The sequence below is a fragment of the Mustela erminea genome, chromosome 17 (genome assembly GCF_009829155.1).
Source record: "Mustela erminea isolate mMusErm1 chromosome 17, mMusErm1.Pri, whole genome shotgun sequence".
Classification (NCBI taxonomy): Eukaryota; Metazoa; Chordata; class Mammalia; order Carnivora; family Mustelidae; genus Mustela; species Mustela erminea.
Window position 1 is genome coordinate 15,845,803 of NC_045630.1, and position 20,904 is coordinate 15,866,706.

Here is a 20,904-nt window from a genome sequence, read left to right on the forward strand (position 1 = left end):
ACTGAAAATTTTTCCAAGAAAAGACGGCACTTGCCGACGTATCCTTAAACCATGACTCCAGAAACACCTGGAAAGGCACGGCGCGGGTAGCAGTCGCTCAAAAACGTTCCAGGAAAACTGCGCAACAGCCGAGGGGCGAGGACAGAAACTTCTGCCCCCGACTTTCGCTCGGCCTTTCCCAGACCCTCGGAACCCGGTGCCAGGGCCGGCGTCTCCCGCGTGCGGGTAACACTCGCCACGAGCAGCTGGGTTCAGGAAAGGCAATCTGCCCGGCCAGTTGTCCCTTCTTCGTCGTCCCCTCCCTCCCTCCCCCAAGGCCAAGGACAGCGACGTCGTCCTCCCTCTCCTCCTCTTTGGTGCCTTCAGCCAGGAGGCGGGAGTGACCCACAACAGCTGACCCGGCACAGGCACTGCCTCTCCCACAGCCCTCAGGACACACCATGGGCCCAGAGGCGGGTTTGCAGCACAGCAGCGACGACGCAGGCGGCGGCCCCGGCGACTCTCAACTGCCTCCCTGACCACCGCGACCACCGCCCAACACCACGCGAAGCTGTCGCCACCAACGACAGGACGATCTACGGACCCCCCAAACCACCTTCGCGATCGACTCAAGCTACGTCAACAACTATGGCGGGCGACGGGCGGCGGGCGGAGCCGGGGAGGGAAGGGTGGGGGATCTACGTCACACCCCGGGCCCCCCTACGGGAGGGGAGACGCCGGCTCGCCCCTCAAAATGGCGGTGGCAGTGACGCGCCTGCGTACGGAACTCCTTCGCCGTCGCGCCACGGCCGGCGGGAAGTGAGGTTCTCAGAGGAGCCGCCAGAAGTGTACGGCGACTTCGAGCCCCGGGCGGCCAAAGAAAAGTCCCCGGCGAGAAGACGAGTCCCGCTAGAAGAGTTCCGGCCTGATTCTGCAAAAGAGGAAGTGAGAGAAAGCGCCTACTACCTTCGGTCTCGGCAGCGGAGGCAGCCGCGCCGCCAGGGAGCCGAGGAGATGAACACGCGAAGGACTGTCCGCCAGCAGCAGCAGCAGCAGCAGTCACAGCGGCCCCTGCTCCAGCCGTCTCCGGTTACCACCAGGAGAGGGTTACGGGACTCTCATTCCTCCGAAGGTGAGGCCGCGGGAGGGAACAGTCTCAGCCGCGAGCCGGGGAGCGAGCGCAGCGCGCGGGTGCGAGCGGCGCGGGTGCGCGTGCCGGGCGGGCGGGCGTCCCCGCGCAGCTGATCCCCGCCGGGGCTCCGGTGGCTCCGCGGCGCGGATGGGCGGGCGCCCCCACGCGGGGTCCGCCCCGACCGCAGGCGGGGAAGAGGCGACGGCGGGAGGCTTGGAAAGGCGGTGGGGCGGAGCGACCTGAGCGGGCAGCTGCGCGCATCCCTGGGCATCACCTTGGGGACTCCGAATCGCCTCTTTCCCGCAGGCGTTCACGGGCGCACGGCGGGTGGGGGAGCGGGCGGGACAGCGGAGCACTTCGGGCTCGGTTTCACTTCGGTCCCCTCTGTCCTGCGGATGTTGCTACCAAGGCCACTTCCATTTCCTCTAACTCTCAGAGGCCACAAGTCCCCAGCCGAGAGTTAGGGTGCTGCTGTAACCCTCCAGTCCTTTCCCATCGCCACCCGGGTCGGGGGAGCGAGGGGGGAAATTTGGTCAGTGGGCGTTTTGAGGGATAGCGTAGTGGGTGAATGGACTGGAGAGACACCCCCCCCCCAATATTTACACCGAGGTGGGTTAAGGCAATTCTACGGAACTAGATCCCTAATGCCTGCTAAACTTGAACTCTTTCTCAAGTATGGTGGTCTCTGCAAAAATGCACCGCGTTGGGGGCCCTCGATGTAATCTCATTGGTTAAGTAGCTCGACAAAACGAAATTCTTAACTAGTTTTCCTCTAAATGGACAGAAAGGATGTTGGCAAAGCGAGTGTGTGGTTTTAGGTAAGTCACAGGGGAAGCAACTCCCTTAAGCCGTCTTCTCCCACCCACCACCTCTTCCCCATCTAACACTGAGTCACAGGTGAAGTTGGTGTTGGCCCCCAGTAAGGCACCTATGAGCTAAAATGCCCGGGGATTGAATCACAATGGAATTACATAGTTAGTGGTAGCCCATTGCCAGATACGAAGAGGAGGTGGATTGTCAGCTCAGAGCGGAGTCCTAGACAACGCCTGTACCTGCTGATGCATAAAGTGCGGACACATTTGAAGATGCGTTGATTTTGAAAACTTGACATTAAAGAGATGTAAGCTGTTGTTGGGTGGAGCTACTCAAGACAGTTTAGCCCGCTTAGTTTTCTCTTTCAAGATTAGAAACTTCCTGAAGACAAAGATCCCATCATCTTTGAAGTTAATTTTATCTCCTTCAATATCTGAAGACCCGCTTTGCACTGGGCCCGCAATAGATTACATTGTATTGACTCTGCCGCAGAGCCTAGTGCAGTTGTACAAGCTAACTTTTTTTTAATACATAAAGAATTTATTTCTATATTAGTCTTTGAGGATCTAAACATTCTTCACACTTCTGCTTTCTTCCACATCATTTCTGAAACTCTGGCCCATCTTTTACATTTCTAAATTAATATACCTTTTTTGTAAAGCATCAGAGCTGAATAGTTGATTTTTATGCTGCGTTAAAGAGTAGTTATACCTGAGTTCCTTTGTTCTGGTACTTCTAATTACATATTTCTAAAGAAATGAATTACTTGCATTTCTGCTCATATATTGCGTAATCTCTACCCACGTCATATGTTCTGAATATTGACAAATGTCATGTCTGTTTTTAGAGGATGAACCACCTTCACAAACTATTTTAAGCCAGACAGTCCCAAAGAAAACTATCCAGAGAACACCAGAAATTCCAGGTAAGAAAAGTGATTTTGTTTGTTGCCTTATCTGCCAGCTTCTTTGTATGTATACATTATAGCCTGGTTCATCCATGATCCCAAATCATAACTTAACTTAGAGGTTCAGCGAATCTTCTCTATAGATTGTTTCTTGGATTAAACCATACAGGCATATGTCAAGAAGAGATGGGATGGATACTGATTACCAGCCACTTTGCATATGGTCATTCATTCACATAACTCTGCGGGGTAGATGTACCCATTTTATAGGTGAGGGAACAGGAGCTCAGAGAAGCTAAGACTCTTCCTTACAATTACATGATGTATGATGAACCAGAATTCATGCTTACATTTGTCTTCTCCAAAGCCTTTTCATTTTCCCCCAAGTACCTCATTGTCACTCTTCTCTGTAACAATTAGCATCTCAGTGAAGTTCATTAAGTGTATCTTGCATGAATATGTCGCACTACTTTCCATTTAAAATGGACTAACTGGGGGGTGCCTGGCTGGCTCAGTAAAGCTTGGGACTCTTGATCTCAGGATTTTGAATTTAAGCCCCATGCTGGGCATGGTGCCTACTTAATAAAAAAATAAAATGGATTCCATAGTCTGGATGATAAAACCATGACATGATATGGTCAGTATTTCATCAAATCTAAAATGTCATCAGTTGTAAGATTCACATCATTGTTTTATGTACCACCTAGAAGGGAGAAATGCTGCCAGTTAAACTCCTAATATGTCATAGATGATATGATGCCTCCCAATTTCAGAGATGTTAAAGTGTAAGAATATTTGTGTCTTAGTATCAATGTAACATAGAAGTGGGCTACATTGGTAGTCTACTTGAGTTTTAAAAAACTGTTTAAACTATTTTAAAAAGCGGGGGAAAGGATTTCGTTCAGTTATTAATGTTTAGTATCCTTTGGTTTTTAGTTCCATTTATTTTCAGTTTGCTTTTTTTGATATCAGGAAAGTCCCACAACCATAAATAATGGTAACTATGAAATTGACCATCCCTGATTTTTTTTTTTTTTTTTAACTCATATCTTGACTTGTTTCCTTATCCATTGCTCTGATAAGATAATGCTTTGGGGTGCCTGGGTGGCTCGGTCAGTTGAGCGTGTCACACTCTTGATTTTAGCTCAGGTCATGATCTCAGGGTCTTGGGATTGAGTCCCACATCAGCCTCTGCACTCAGCGTGGAGTCTGTTTCAGAGTCTCTCCCTCTTCCTCTGCTCCCCCTCCTATGCATGCACATACTTTCTCTCTCTCAAATAAATAAATAAATAAATCTTTAAAAAAAAAAAAAGATTATGCTTTATAATTTATTCTGTTTAGAATAAGGTTCAAGTTTAGTTCCAAATAAACATACCCTTTATATTTAATGCCTATGTTACTATGTTAAGATTATAAACTCTCTTGGGAAAATGCTTTGAGGGCACCTGGGTGGCTCAGTCAGTTAAGCATCCAATCTTGGTTTTAGCTTGGGTCATGATCTCTTGGGTGGTGAGATCAAGCCCCATATAGGGCTCCCAGCTCAGCAGGGAGTCTGCTTAAAGATTCGCTCCCTCTGTCTCTTCCCTCATTTGCACACATGCATGCTCTCTCCCTCCTCCTCTCTCAAATAAATAAATAAATCTTTAAAAAAAAAAAAAAAAAGACTAAAGACCTAAACCAAGGGGCCACCTTCTAAAGCAGCCTAATAAAGACAACTACATCATTTGTCATCCTGTTTTTGTAAGTTATGGTAAACATCAATTATATTAATTTAGAACAGGTATAGAGTTTGAACTCTTCTTATTGTTCGAAGTTCCAGAATTGATTTATTTTCACATTAAAATAGCCATTGGGTTGTTCATAGGTTAGTCCATGTATACTTATATAACTGTTCTGTAATCAGATCATTCTTTTCTGGAAATCATGAAGCTGGTGTTACAATGTGAAATTATATTAGAATTTCATTTTTTCTTACAGTTAAATAGATACTTTTGTTCTAACAGTTGGGGTTTCTAGCTAAACAATCATAGATAAATTTTTCTTAATGCCTACTATTTTGTCACAAACATTTGATTCTTTGGGTGCCGAACATTTGATTCTTTGGAACATTCTTTCATTCTTCAGATATTTGTTGAGCACCTACTTTATGCCAATCCCCATGCTAGGTGCTGCGGATGCAGTGGTGAGCAAAAGCCGTCAAGGGACGAAGATTGCTACAAAAGAAGGATACTTGCTATTTTATTCTCCAGTTCCTCTCTTTGGCACTCTTTCTCCTTTAAGTAACTTATATAAGGCTATGTATATCATAGAGCATAGGGAAATTGCTTCTTAAAAGATGGATCTGAAATAGTAATTGATGTCTGTAGATTAAATTGAGCTTTAGGTTTTAAACCTGAAAAGAGTGGGAATACAGAAGAGGAAAAGAGGAAAGTTGTAATGATGGGATTATGAACGTGTACAGGATTTATTTTTAAAGTTATTTCTTTAAGTTCCAATACCTGATGTGTGAAACGCTAGCAACTAAGGTAGATAGTTCATAAAATCTTAAAGCTGGAAGATTGAGGGAAGTCATCTACTCAAAGTTTCTATCAGTGCAGGTTGTCAGCATCCGTACGTATAGTCCCTGATCATTTTCACTGAAGTGGAAATCATTGCCTCACTATCTGTTCTGTTTTGGAGCCAACAGCAATAATTTATTTGTTTAAGTAATGAACTAAAATCTACTTCGTTGTAACTTCCTCTTATTGATCTTAGTTCTGCCTTTTTTGAGCTATGTAAAATGAGTGTAATCACTTCTCTACATCTCTGTCTTTAAGATGCATAGAAACATGCTCAGTAAGTATTTTTTGAACATATGAGCAGCTGACCCTTCAGAATATCTCTTCTAGATACTTTAAAGGGGAAATTGGGTTAAGTCGGTTTTGTCAAAACAAATACAGGCAGTTAGTGTAACGGAGGGGACCAGTGATACCCAGTTCAGAATGGTTTTCACAATTATACCGAGACAAACAGAATGCCTTTTACAGAGAGAGATGAAACAAACATATTATAATCCAAATTTAGATATATATTGGACTTTAGTTTACGTTGTTTAGGGCTCTCTGATAAAACACACCTTGGTTTGCTAGGTTAACATTTTATCTAACGGGATTGGCTTTTCCATTAACCCTATGCCGTTGAACCTTAGTCTGAAACAAATCCTGGCTGGATTAACATTTCATTTAAAATTAGAGCTTGAATTTCTTGAGTATACCTAAGGTTAAAATTTGGACGGACTATATTAACTCTAAGGATGTTAACCCCAAAATTAAAGTATGCCAGGAATAATCCCTAATGAGGATAAGCCCCAAATGGAATAAATAATTGAGTTGCTGTTGCAGTGCAAATTTTGGTTCTTAATTGGAACTATTAGAAGAATTTTATTTGGTATTCTTTTCTTTTTATATAACTGTGGTCTGTTCAGAAAAACTGCTTATTTTTCCATCATGTTCATAAACTTTTTATGGCAGGAAACTTGTGTGTAGTTCACTATTATATTCCCATACTTAATGAAAGGCTCAGAAAAACCTTTGTGAAATAAATAGATGATTGTATAATAAATTTGTATGTTTGACATTTCGTATTTTTTAAAATGCATTTTCTTCTATATTAGTGGTGAGTGAAGATCCTATAATCAGCCTGCGTAGACCCCCTCTAAGAAGTCCAAGATCTGGTAAGAGATTGTTTTGTCTGTTGATTTAACTGTTTTATAAATATAGTTTTATTTTTAAATAGGGTAGTACGTGTATTCATATGGTTCAAAATTTTAAAGTTATTAAAATACACGATGAAAAGTCTCCCTACCTTCTCTGCCCTTTACTACTAAGTCTCCTCATCAGAGACAACCAATGTCTTCAGTTTCTTAGGTCTTTTTTAGAGATATTTTATGAAGATACAAAGAAATTCATATATTAATGATATTTTCCTCCCTTCTTAACACAAATGTTAGCCCAGTGAACACTCTTATGCACCTTCCTATTGTCTGTTTTTATTTTTACTTACTTTCCATATATAAAGGGCTTCCTCATTCTTTTTAAGAGTTTGTTCTTATATGTTGCTATGATTCTTTTTGCTAGCATGATGATTTTAAACTAGGATTGGGAACTTTTTATTCTTCCCAGCATAGTGCTACTAAAAAAAATCAAGACTGAGGCTTTATAGCTCAGGGCTATAAAATTTTTCTGCCTCATTTTTATTTCTTTTTGACTAAGACCTCTAAAAATGTTGCTCTTAAGTTGATTTCATGACTATGAAAGAAAACTAGTAAAGTTATTCCAAGCAGTTTACTTCTGCTTAATTTTCAGAGTTTATTAGTCAATAAGGGTGCTTTATCATGGGAACTAAAAAACAACCTTATTTATCTTCCCATTGGGTTTTTACTTCTCAGTCCTTTTCTTTAAGAAAAAGTTAGGATGGTTTGCATTTTTTTTGTTTGGTTTTTTGGGGTGTTTTTTTGATGGATGGATAACTGTTATTTTAAGTATTATAAGGATAAAGATCTGTTAAGGTTTTGATGATGAACCTGTGGTAAAGTACCATATGATGCATTTCCTTTTAAGCTCTAATCATTTTCTTGCTATCTCTCTTGCAGATTCGGCATACAAAACAAATGGAAATACTAAAATGAGTGAATTAGGTTTGTTTACCTCTAATTTTTATAGGGTTTTTTTTGAGGGTTTTGGTTATCAGAATACAGGAATATACACATTTAGTCACAGACTTGAGAATATTATTTTGTTCATTGTCTTAGCTTGTGGGACACTGTCCCTATGGCCTTGATCTTTCTTAATTGCCCTGGTTTTTAGTCTCTGAAATTACATCATTTGTCATATTATTTAAATTCATAAATGAAGATGTAATAACATACATTTTAATTTTTATTAGACTTTGTTAAACTCAGACTCCTGGGAGAAAAGGGATATCAACTTTAGCGTTCACATTTTTTCTTGATTTAGAAAGTAAATTCAAGATGTCTTTTGCAGTAAGTTCAGCATCCTTTCCGATGTTTGCTGAACTGGTTTAAATGCTTTTCAGTGTTTGCTTTGGTGTAGGACACGAGATACCAAGACTGAACCTACATTGATTGTGGTTGGACTTAGTTTTAAATTTAGAGATGAGTCAAAAGGGAAGGAAGTCTCCCTTTTTTTTTTTTTTTTTTTTTAGAACTAGTTGCAACTTCTTTGAAATTCATCTTTCACTTAGGCTCAGGCTGATTTCTTAAAGATTTCAGGATTTAGTGTCTGGCTACTGAAAACGTTCTTTACATTATGCAACTTACCCACCAGAGTTTCTCAAATGCTTTATTTAAACCCCCCCCCAATTTTTTTAAGTTATAATCTCTTAATTGGAAGAGAAGTTGGAGCTGAAATAATTCAGCACTTTTACTTTCTATTGTAGATTTTAAAATTATTTTTATAAATACTTTATAATAAGAACTAACTTTTTTAAAACTGCTTTCCGGTTTAAAGAAAAATTTCTACAGGATTGCCAGAGAATGGCATCTTCTGATTCTTTTTTATGGTAATATTCTTAGAGTATTAAAAGTGGCTATTCATGGAGCTTCAATATTATTGATATCCCCAAACTGTTTTTTATACTCTCCTGCCTGCTGCCCCATCCTGACCCTTTCCTCAAAAGCATGGTTGACATTGAATAATCTTAGAGGTACCTCTCTTAAAGGTATCTGTATGGGGAGTCAGCTTCTGAGTAAAATCTTACCTGCAATTCTGTTTTTGTAGAGTCTATGAGCTAAGAAAAGAGACTTTGTGTGGCTGGCAGAGTCTCAAATATTTACTATTTGGCCCTTTATGGAAAAAGTTTACCACTTTCTGGTTTATATCAGTGGCAGGGATAGAGACCACAAATCAGCCAAAGTGACATTTGTTTAAGAGTAAATTCAGACAGTTACATACTTGCCTGGACGTAGATTTATTGTAGCACCCCATTATTAGCCTCTGTGGACACCACAAGAAGACAGGAGATACAACGGCTCCTGTATTCTAGCTCGTCTTCTCTTTGGGAAAGCATGAGAGTTTGATTCATGAAATCTATCTTTGTCCTCAGACAAAGCACGAAATAAAAGTTTTATTTCCTTGCATATCCTTCGCTTCTCACACCAACACATTCGACAAGTCTCTAGGAATAGAAAGTCTGTAGTACAAATATACCTGGAACTTTGTATTTTCCTTAAAAACTGTAGCCAAGCAGAAGAAGGTGATACAGTTAGTAGTTGGTTTCCACCAGAAGAGATGGTTGTAAGTGATCTACTCTTATAACAAGCAAGTTCCTAGGACTTCTGAAAGTACCTTTCCCTAATTGGTTGAGATTATTGGAAAAGTAGTACCTCCTTAACAGCTCCTTTAATTATTGCCATTTGTCTACTAAATGGCACAGCTTTTACGATTTTTTTCTCTCTTGGGCCCACTTTATTTGGAATCAGGGGTGGGGAAGGCTCTAGGCCTGCTGGGCCTGCAGCAGTGCTCACACTGGGCTGATGTGCCTATCGACCCTAGAGCCCACTGTGCCACTCAAGGCAGTATACTGCTCCATTCTGTGTCTGTAGTACCACAGGCAGCCTATGTGGCCCATGAACAATGACCCATTGGGCTAAGGGCCCATAGCTCCTTCGGCGATAACTGGTTGAGGGCAACCCCTTTGGTCTTGGCCATGAACACGCCTTCTTGGAGATCTTGTGGTCCTGATGGAATGGCATCCCTTTGCAGACCAGGTAGTAGGTAAAGTCAGTGGCCAGAATGTCTAGGCTAAGACCTGTACCATGTTCTCACAGTGGATCTGAGGGACACCGGTGGTAGGGAATGGTGAGTTCTGGAGATCCTGGGGGGTGAAGTTGCCAGCCCCAGGCCCAAGCTCTACTCCCCTCAGCCAGGATGTCCCCACCTATGGGCGGTTGTACTCAGACCTAGCCTATTCTCTCTGTTTTGCCACAACTTTATAATATTTTAACTATTTTTTTTTAAATTAAGGGTATTACTGCTCCAAATAAGAGTTTAATTTCTCAAAGATTCTGTGTAAGCATAGTGAAGAATAATACCTTTAAAAAAAATAAATGTTTTTAACCTTCTACATGTAGAAGCCAAGGAGTTTAAAAAAGAGGAAGATGAATACAAAAGAGAGAAATGAAATTAAAACTTTTGTATAGTCCTAGATGCTGCTGATTCATCAGTTGTATTTAAATATTTATATATTCTTTGCAGCTTAGATTAAAAAGATGAAAACAGAATGTTTAAAACCTTGCATGAAACCTAATCATTAAGCACTAATTTCACAGTATTTTCTTGAGTTGTTAAGTAATGTTGTCATGGTGTGAGAAATATTTTTTTTTTAAGATTTTATTTAGTTATTTGACAGACAGAGATCACAAGTAGGCAGAGAGGCAGGCAGAGAGAGAGGAGGAAGCAGACTCCCCGCTGAGCAGAGCGCCCGATGGTGGGGCTTGATCCCAGGACCCTGGGATCATGACCCGAGCCAAAGGCAGATGCTTTTAAACCCACTGAGCCACCCAGGTGCCCCATGGTGTGAGAAATATTAACGAAAGCCTTAACTTAAAAATTTATTCTGTGATATAAAAATCTATTCATTTATTAAATATTTTATTTTTAATAACCTTCTCTATATCAGTGACTGGCCTAATAAATGCTAGAACCATAACGAGCCATGGGATTTTTTTTCTCTAGCTCTTATACTCATGATCTAATGGAAAAGAAAAACCTGTTGGGAAAATTATTGTAATTTTCTAAGTGTTAAAATGGTGCTATGTGTATGTGATAGCGTGGAGGAGAGGTTGGGCAGGTTTCATGAAGGAAAGAGCATTTGACCTGAATTTTGAAGGGTCAGTAGCAAGCAGAGTGGGGAAAGAGATTTGCAGGTACTTGTTAATGTCTTGTAATAGACATCTCTGTTTATCTTCAGAGTCTGTGCAGTATGAGAAATTAAACCCTTTTGCATTAGAGACAATAGTCTCAGATTAGCTGTGACTCTGAGATATGTTAAATAACTTCTAGGATGACAGTCTAACAGTAGACTTGGAATTCTTGACCTTCATTTACTAAAATGAAAACCATGTTAAGCATCTGCCTTTGGTTTGGATCCTGGTCCCGGGGTCCTGGGACCGCGCTCTGCATCAGGCTCCCTGCTCAATAGGAAGCCTGCTTCTCCTCCTCCCACTCCCTCTGCTTACATTCCCTCTCTCACTGTCTCCCTCTCTCTGTCAAATGAATGAATAGAATTTAAAAAATATAAAGTTAGGGAAACTTAGTTTTAAAAAAATTGTAAATATAGTCAAGACAATGGGTAGACTGACATAGTGATGATTATTATCAAATCAAATAAATGTATAGGTTTTATTATTATTTAGAACATCTAATTCATGACATATCTTTGGATTATGCATAAGGCACAAGGATATTAGTGATATTATCAAGATAACCGTGTTTAGCAAGTTACTGTTCATGTCTTGAATACTATTGATAAATATTGTTAGAAACATAAAATTCTATAGAAAGGGCTTTTAAAGACTAGAATCAAAGATTTAAAAGTGTTCAAAAATCGATAAAATCCATGATACATTGAATACTTCAAATATAATGATAGAAAAAATGGGAGCTCCCTTATATAAATTGGTTAAAAAAATTCTTAAATCATCCCGCAGACTGATTAGATAATACATACATAAACAAAACAAAGGAAATTGAATTTTCAGCAACCTGTATATGAGGGATTGATTATTAGGTGAATTGGCTCTAAAGAAATTGACCTGGAGTTTAAAAAGTACATGGAAATAAATTAGGATCGAAAAGGGAAGGATAACTGCACTATATGTTCCCTCACACACACACACTGGTAGCTCTGTGAAGGAATATACAGATTCTAAAATCAATTCAGCCTTAAATTTTGCTATGCCAAATAATTTTTTAATTATATAAAACATAATGCCCTAATATAAATGTGACTTCAGCAAAACTGCTTTGTAAATGAGTTACACTTAGAAGTTGTTGGAACCTGAGAAGAGTTCAGCACTCTGTCTTTTCTTTATCATTAATTTATTTTAAAAATTGAGATACTTCTGGTTTCCCTCCTTGTCCACATGTAAGAAGCTTGGAAGTCACCATGCCAACCTAACAATAAATAAACACAACTGAAAAATCAAAAGCTCTTTTTGGATCTGTGAGAAAGGAGAGAACGCAGGGCAAATCCTTGCCTCCCAGAGTAGAGAGACAAATACAGGATATCTTGGCTTCCTAAGAGCAAAGACTGAAAAGTGGAGACCTCTGCAGGAACCAGTTCTGGGGTAGAAAAACCTGAGCTATAACTGATCAATTGTAGGAGGCTCCATGTGAAGTCTGAGAGTGAAAAATGCCAAGGGGACCCAGTCAGCATGGTGCCCCCACTGTACTGTGAGGTTTACCTCCAGGAGCTCAACCAAATCCCCATAGTAAGTACCAGAGAAAAATTCTCTCATGCTTTGGCAGGGAGAGGGGGGAAAGGAATCATTTGGAAATATGTCCTATTAACAAGGCCTGCCTTCAAGGCAGTCGAGTTACCAGAGCCTGACCTACTGGAGTATTATCAGCATGCAGCTGCGGGGAAGGAAAATAACATATGGCAGGCCACTCTAGACAACCTGTCCCACCTAAGGAAGAAAGAAAAACAATGAGAACCACTTGTGAAGTTCACAGTTCAGAGGCATAAACTCACTGAAAGACGAAGAGTTACAGGACTCGGGAGCCCTTTCCCTTCCCCCAGACCTCATCACTGCATTTCTGAAGGCTTGTTTACAGCAGTTCCTTTTACCCAGTCCACCATGTTCAGCTGTCAGGACAGAAGATTAAGATTTGGTGTCAAGACATACACAAAGGTGGGTGCCTGATTTCGGCTCAGGTCGTAATCTCGGGGTGGTGAGATCAAGCCCTGCATCAGGCTCTGAACTGATTATGGAACCTGCTTAAAGATTCTCTCTCTCCCTCTTCCTCTGCCCCTCCCACATTCATGTGCGTGCATTTGTTCTCTCTCTCTCAAAGAAAAAAAAGGGAAAAGACCTATCAAAGGGCAAAAAATAATTTGAAGAACCCACCAACATCAGAACCAGATACGACAGGAATGTTAAGAGTTATAAGACCAGAAATCTAAAACAACTATGATTGATTTTGCTAGAGAGTCTAACGAGTAGAGTAGACAGCATGTGCAAACGGACAGTGTAAACAGAAACAGAAATCCTAAGAATCAGAAAGAATCGCTAGAGATAAACACTCTAATAGAAATGAAGACTGCCTTTGACGGACATCGTAGATTGGATATGGCTGAGGAAAAGAAAGTTCTGTGCTAGAGGGCGTATCGATAGACTACTCAAATAAATGATAATGTGATACGATAGACGTGTTAACTATGCTGTGATCGTGGTAATGCAATATATAAATGTATTAAGTCAGTGTGTTGTAGACAGACTTACACAATGTTTATGTGTCAGTTACATCTTAATTTTAAAAACCAGAATTCTCAACCAAAAAGAAGTATCAATGACTGAAAAAAACACCACCCAAGGACTATATAGCTATAAAATGTTTAACACACATAATGGGAGTGGCAAAAGAAGAAAAAAGGACACAAATACTTGAGACAATAATGATTAAGAATTTCTTCAAGTTAATGTCAGATGCCAAATCACAGATTCAGGAAGCTTAGAGAACACCAAGCAGAATAAATGCCAAAAAAAAAAAAAAAGAGAGAGAGAGAGAGAGAAATACACCTAGGTGTTTATCATTTTCAAACTACAGAAAATCAAAGACAAAACCTTAAAGAAGCTAGAAGAACTGACCTATAAAGGAAAAAATAGAAGAATTACATTCAAATTTTCTTCAGAAACCATACAAGCAAGGAAGGAGTAGAGTGAATGATTTCAAGTGTAGAGAGTAAAAGACCAAGCCTAGTACCTTGCAAAATTACCATCAAAGGTAAAGCCTTTAGCCAGGCTAACCAAGGAAAAAAGAAAAAAGAAGAGATAAAACTAAGAAAAAAATGTCACAAATTACTATATATAGAAGCAGAGGAATTGCTTCCCAGCTCATCCTGTGAGGCCAGTATTCCCCTAATACCAAGCCTAGACAGATACAAGAAAACAAAACTACAGATCAATATCTCATGAACATAGAAGCAATAGTCTTCCATAAAATATTAGCAAAATGAGTCCAAACTACAAAAAGAATTGGGCATGTGACTGGTTCAAGTCAGTAAAGCTTGTGACTGGATCTGGGGGTTGTGAATTTAAGCTCCACATTGGGTGTAGAGATACACTACAACCAAGTAGAATTTGTCCCAGGCTGGTTCCACATTTGAAAGTCTATCACATAAACAAACTAAAAAAGAAAAATGACGTGATCCTGTTGATATATATAGAAAAAGCATGTGACAGCATCCAACACCCATTCGTGATAAACAGGAATAGCGGGGATCTTTCTCAGTTTCACAGTACTACAAAAAATCTAAATAGCTAACATCAAAATGGTGAGAAACTGGAAGCTTTTGTATTATTACAAGTGCTAAAAAGAAATAAGCTGTCAAGCCATGAAAAGCCATAAAGGAGCCTAAATGCATACTTAGGCAGAGATGGTCCTGCTCACCATTCCTTATCAACATTGTGCTGGAAGTTCTGGCAAATGTAAGTAAGACAAAAGGAAACAAAAGGTATACAGGTTGGGAAGAAAGAAAGAAAGCTGTCTTTGTTCAATGGTAATAGAATCATTAATGTAGAAAATCTAAAAGAATGGACAAAAATAGGAACTAGTAAGTAATTATATAGCAAGGTTGCAGGATGCAAGGTTAATATACCAAAGCTAATCACTTCTACATACCAGCAAAGATCGAGAGAAATTTGAAATTAAAAACACTACAATTTACAATAGCATGCCCTCCCCCAAATGACATACTTAGCTATAAATCCAAGATTTGTACAAGATTTATATGAGAAAAACTATAAAACTGATTAATAAAATCACAGAATTTTTTTTAAAAAATGGAAATATTCCACATTCACAAATGGGAAGACTCAGTGCTGTCAAGATATGGCTTCTTTTCTACTTAAATCTATAGATTCAGTGTATTTGCAATGAAAATCTCAACAACTCAAAGTTGAAAGTTACAAACCTCTGCTCTGCAAAAGACGATAAGGAGACAATAAGAACAAAAGGCACAGACTTAGCGTAAATACTTGCAAATGACACATCTAATAAAGGACAACTATCCAAAATACACAAAGAACTGTTAGCACTCAACAATAAAAAGACAACCTGATTGAAAAATGAGCCAAAGACTTAACAGACACCTCAATGGCAGATACACAGATCGCAAGTAAGCGTATGAAAAGATGCTCTACATTATATGTCATCAGGGAAATGCAGTTTAAAACAATATACCGCTACATATCTCTTACAATAGCCAACATCTAAAAAACTAGCAGTGCCAAATGCTAACAAGAATGTGGAGCAAGAGGAACGCATTCATTGTTAGTGGGGATATGAAATGATACATACACTTTGAAGACAGTTGGATGGTTTCTTACAAAACCACATTCTTACTAGATAATCCAGCAATTACATTCCTTGGTATTTACCCAGAGGAGTTGAAAACTTAATGTTTACACAAAAACCTGCACACATATATAGCATCTTTATTCATAATTGCCAAAACTTGGAATTAACCAACTTGTCTTTCAGTAGGTGAATGGATAAATGAACTGGCACGTCCAGACAATGGAGTCTTATTCAGTGCTAAAAAGAAATGAGCTATCAAGCCATGAAAAGACATGCAAGAACCAATTATGACTTTCTGGAAAAGGCAACACTATTGAGACAGTAAAAAGATTTGTGGTCATCAAGGATTTGGTGGTGGCGGTGGTGGTGGTGGTGGTGGTAGGGGAAGGATGAATAGAATGGAGCCCAGGGTTTTTTTAGGGCATGAAAATACCCTGTATGATGCCGTAATGACGGATACGTGTCATCATACATTTGTCTAAACCCACAGAATGTGCAACACCCAGGAGTGCACTGTAATGTAAATTAGGGCCTTTGGGGGATTATGGTGTATAATATAGATCCATCAGTGGCACCACTTCTCAACAAATAGACTACTCTAATGGGAGATGTTGATAATGGAGGAAGGAGGCTATTCCTATGTTGGGTCAGGGACTATATAGGAACTCTAACTACCTTCCCCTCAGTTTTACTGTGAATCTTAAGCTGCTCTTTAAAATAAAAGAATTAATTTAAAAAGTAATGATCATTGCTGACTGTATGCCATTATAAACTAGACCGATGCAGTGGTAGATGGGCAGTAGACTAGAAATCAAAAGAGCCCTGTGTTCAAGTCTTTTTTTCATCATCTGTTCTGACACCCTTAGAAAAGTCATTTAATATCTATGAGCATTACCTAGGAAATTATTCCCTTATGACCTTGTGAGAATCCGATAGCAGACATGAAGGTTTTTAGAAAATTAACTAGCAGCATGTAAATATCAAGGGCTTAACTATTATTAAGATAATGATGTAAGACATAACCACTGATTTTTTTTAAGAAAACATCTGTTTGCATGCTGTGGGGTAAGTTATATGAATAAAGAAAGTAAACTGCTGAACAAAAAACAAGTACAGTAATACATGCCTAGAAAACTCCAAATGGGAATTCCCTCCAAAAGGGAATTATACCTTTTTATATAAATGGAAATATTAATAAAAAAATTTTAAGAGAATAGCACTAAGGCATATTTGGCTTTCCATTTTCCATCTTGGAAAAGAAAATTGAAAAGACAGTCTACCTAAAGATCCTAGATTAAAGTGGAATCTAATATACCAGATCAAAAATTTTACAAATATATTTCACATATTGATGTACATTTGCCACTATTATAGTAGGAATAGTTTGACCAGTGTTATATTAATATAATTAAACTGACCTGAACAGAAGATTCCTAAATTCACCATAAAATTTGTTGACACTTGTCTTTCACAGTAGTTTTCCCTTTTGGAAAGCAAATACAGGTTAAGATAATTAGAGGGAAAAGAAACAGATTTCAGCTTTGTGAGCAATCTGATTCATGCTACTTCTCAAATTCTCAAATGCAGTATTTTAGCCCAATTAATGCAAGGCCACATTTGGATTCATCTCCCTTCAATTAAAAACCTTTCAGAATACCCCATATAAAAATACTACATTTAAAATTTGTTTGATACATTGTGTCATTTGTCTTTGTCCAGATTATCTGCCTCTGAGAAATAGTGGTGTTCATGAACTTGCTGGAGCTAGACAGTTTCTTTCCCTCTTTCTTTCTTTTTGGCTATATCAGTGCAATAAAGAACTGGTTTGTCAGTTCTACCAGGATGTTGGGTGTCTTAAGAGTGTGTAGGGACTCTGGCAAATAGGAGAATGAGAATACAGTTAACCTATATAGGGACTGGAATATTTGTCCACAGAGAATTTAATGTTTCCTGCAACAGGTTACATTTTAGAGTTCAGATGGACCTGGCGGCTAAAGGAAAAATAAACTTTCTGATTCTAGTTTCTGTCAGACTTATTTCTCACATAACCTAGAGGTAAATGATACATATATTTTTAAGATTTAATAGAAAAAAAGTTGGTTGGTCTGTCTTTATGTTCCCTTTCCTAAATTACATGCTCTTACTTATTTCTGAGCTTTAGCTTTTGGTATTACATGTGACATGTCTGCTTTTTTTTTCTAGAAGCCACCAGTATCCAACAGAAAGTCAATTTTTCTGAAGGAGGTATTCTAAAATATTCTAAATCTTTTTTTTTTTTTTTTTTTTTTGGTCCATTAACATGAGGTGCAGTTTTGATAGTACTTTAGAAAGAGTAGAAAATAGTCTTTTTCTTTGGGAAAAGAAAAAAATCCATGCTTATCTGAACTCATAATTGGGCAGGTAAAATAGGATAAGAGTGAGGGATGATAGTCTTTATATGCATTTTAAGCATCTTTTTATCTGAGTTGTTAATTTTAAGCAAAGTTAATAAAAAAAGATTCTGGCATATGCTGGCCTCTGACTATGGTATTAAAATAATCATTTTTCCAAAATCAGCCTGTAAATAGTACAATAAATTTAGTCCTATTTTAGAACCCACATAATCTAAGGTTACCTGCTTACTAGATTTTGTATATAGATGTGTGTGTACATCCCCCTTTCAGAAACACAGAGGGACATATGTATACACGTGTGTGCCTGTATAAATCTTACCTATATTTACACACTATATATAGTTCCCCCCATAATGTAGAACTTTTCCACTACTTAATGCTCAGTTGTTCACTCTTTGACTCTATAGTAAAGCCTCAGAATATAATCTTATAGATATTACTCTGAATATTTGTTTGAGAGATAATTATGTGCCTCAGAGAACATTAATGAGCCCAATTTTAGCTTGTAGGAAAATTTGTGATCCAGAATAGTAAGCATAATAAATAACAATTCTATATCTGATAATTCGAGAGGTCTCATTTTAATGTTGAATTACTTGTTTTTTAATCTAGATCATTAAAGTATTGAGTAAACACTCTACTAGTGTATGATTTACTTCTTTTTAGGAGAAACTGAACAGGATGATCAGGACAGCTCTGACAGTGATATTACTACTGTTAAGGTCAGATCCGGGGATTCTCTTGATTCTGGAGGTAACATTGCTTTATATACGTATGACTTTATCTTAGGAGCTGTCTTTTTAGTTAAAATATAAAGGTATTTGTGAATTTGCTTTTAAAAAAATACTTCAAAGTGTTTTATTAAAAGTTGTGAACTTTTTACTATTTATTAAAATTACTGATTTCATGTGTGCATCTAATTAGTACTGTAATGCCATGTAACAACTAAATAAATAAGTCACTTTTTAGCCTACTTTGATATTAATGGAATAGAAGATACTTTTTGTGCTCAAAAGAAGAGTTATTTGTAGTTTTTTAAAAACATATTATAGAGAGGAATGCCCGGGTTGGCTTAGTGGGTTAAGCATCTGCCTTCAGCTCTGGTCGTGATCTCAGGGTCCTGGAATTGAGCCCCATGTCAGGTTTCCCTCTTAGCAGGGAGTCTGCTTGCCCTCCACCTCTGGCCCTCCCTCCTCTTGCATACTCCTGTGTGTGTGTGTGTGTGTGTGTGTGTGTGTGTTTGTGTGTGTGTATGCACACATTCTCTCTCTCCCTCTCAAAGAAATCTTTAAAAAAATTTTTTTACATCTTAGAGAGAAACTGATCTCATTGGCATTGGTACTCATTACACCAACAGGAATGTTAGTTAGCTTTTAGGAAGTTTTAATATACCTAGGTAATTGCTTTTATATCTGGATTGTTCAAATTCACGCCAGGTCAATAATAACAGTTTATGATTGTTCACATGAATTTGTGTAGTAAAGGAAAGAAGTGACTAAAGAGAAAAAAATACCAATTGAGTTTTAAGAGGCTGCGGAACCAGTTTGTAAACTCTGCAGATAATGAATTTATATTTTAGTCCTATGAAAGAGTCAGTTTTTACTTTGCCCTCACCACCTTTTGAGAATTTCTATAATTCCTGTTTTACTTCATCATTCCATTTTAAAAATAAGCTCATAAGCCGGCATATGGGCATTTGGTATTCTCTCTGTTTTCCACCCTTCCTCATTTTCCCCCATTCTTTCTAGATACAGAAATCCCAAAGGAGATATGCACCGTTCTAGCATAGTGGTTAAGAACATGGGCTCTGGAGCCTGAGTCCCGGGTTCCAATCCTCCTCTACTAGGTTGGTGCCCTCGGGCCATTGTTTAACTTCCGTGTTCCTCAGTTTCCTCATCTGGGTTTTTAAGAGGTTAAATTAAATCACACGTGCAAGCACCTAGAAAGTACCTGTCACATAGTAAGCACTGAAATTCATCGTTCTTATTAGTTTTGGTATAAGTATACACAAAGCTCTAAAAATTAGAGACTGATTAAGCCATTCATATAGCCAATAATTTGACGCCATTGCTACTAGCATATAGCTCTTCAAAACTACGTAAACCACAGGCTCTGTGATCCCTTTAGAATTCTAGTAAATTCTTAATGAAGCATATACCCGCATGTGGAAGAAAACTCTAGCTAAAGAACAAAAAGGGGAGCATATTAAGAAGAACACATATTTTCCTAGATTATTTCCTGGGCTAATTATCACAGAAGAGGTACAAGAAGAAACAAATGAGCCAAGGGGGAAAAAGAGAGAGAGAGGCAAAGAAACAGACTCTTAACTATAGAGGACAACCCGACCAGTAGGGGAGGGAGGGTGGGGAATGGGTAAAGCTGGTGATGGGATTAAGGAGTGCCTGTGCTGTGCTGAGCACCAGGGAGTATATGGAAGCATTAAGTAACTTAATCCTACATCTGAAACTAGTAGTATACCATATGTTAATTAACTGGAATTTAAATAAAAACAAAACAAAACCAGATCCATTGGAGTGCAGGAAGAAAATACTAGAATTTCATGTATATTTATATTTCATCCATTTAAAATGTCTTTTTATTTTATAATAAATGCAACACATTAGTTAATATATTATTTTAGTAATATGTTTTAGAGATTGATGCTTGGAATTTTTTTTTTTTTTTTTTTTTTTTAAAGATTTTATTTATTTATTTGACAGAGAGAAATCACAAGTAGATGGAGAGACAGGCAGAGAGAGAGAGGGAAGCAGGCTCTCCGCCGAGCAGAGAGCCCGATGCGGGACTCGATCCCAGGACTCTGAGATCATGACCTGAGCTGAAGGCAGCGGCTTAACCCACTGAGCCACCCAGGCGCCCCGATGCTTGGAATTTTTTAGTAATAGAATATGGTAAGAAAGGGGCGCCTGGGTGGCTCAGTGGGTTAAGCCACTGCCTTTGGCTCAGGTCATGATCTCAGGGTCCTGGGATCAAGCGCCGCATGGGGCTCTCCGCTCAGCAGGGAGCCTGCTTCCTCTCTCTTTGCCTGCCTCTCTGCCTGCCTCTCTGCCTGCTTGTCATCTCTCTCTGTCAAATAAATAA

The 20,904-nt window shown here is 38.9% G+C and overlaps 2 protein-coding genes across 5 annotated transcripts in view; one reads left to right on the top strand and one right to left on the bottom strand.

Annotated features, from left to right (window-relative positions):
- LOC116576755 (torsin-1A-interacting protein 2-like) overlaps nucleotides 1–1,105 on the bottom strand; it is a 43,140-nt gene extending 42,035 nt beyond the window's left edge. The window contains exon 1 of the mRNA XM_032319261.1: nucleotides 946–1,105. The gene's annotated coding sequence lies outside the window, so the exon portion shown is untranslated. The remainder of the gene's footprint in view (nucleotides 1–945) is intronic.
- Nucleotides 617–20,904, top strand: part of TOR1AIP1 (torsin 1A interacting protein 1) — a 42,072-nt gene continuing 21,784 nt past the window's right edge. For 3 of the 4 annotated variants that reach the window (XM_032319252.1, XM_032319253.1, XM_032319256.1), the window contains exons 1-6: nucleotides 617–1,111; nucleotides 2,772–2,849; nucleotides 6,484–6,543; nucleotides 7,462–7,506; nucleotides 17,615–17,656; nucleotides 18,472–18,558. In XM_032319252.1, the coding sequence (XP_032175143.1) occupies nucleotides 628–1,111; nucleotides 2,772–2,849; nucleotides 6,484–6,543; nucleotides 7,462–7,506; nucleotides 17,615–17,656; nucleotides 18,472–18,558 (796 nt within the window). In that variant the 5' untranslated portion in view covers nucleotides 617–627. The remainder of the gene's footprint in view (nucleotides 1,112–2,771; nucleotides 2,850–6,483; nucleotides 6,544–7,461; nucleotides 7,507–17,614; nucleotides 17,657–18,471; nucleotides 18,559–20,904) is intronic. The other variant, XM_032319255.1, reaches the window with a different exon arrangement.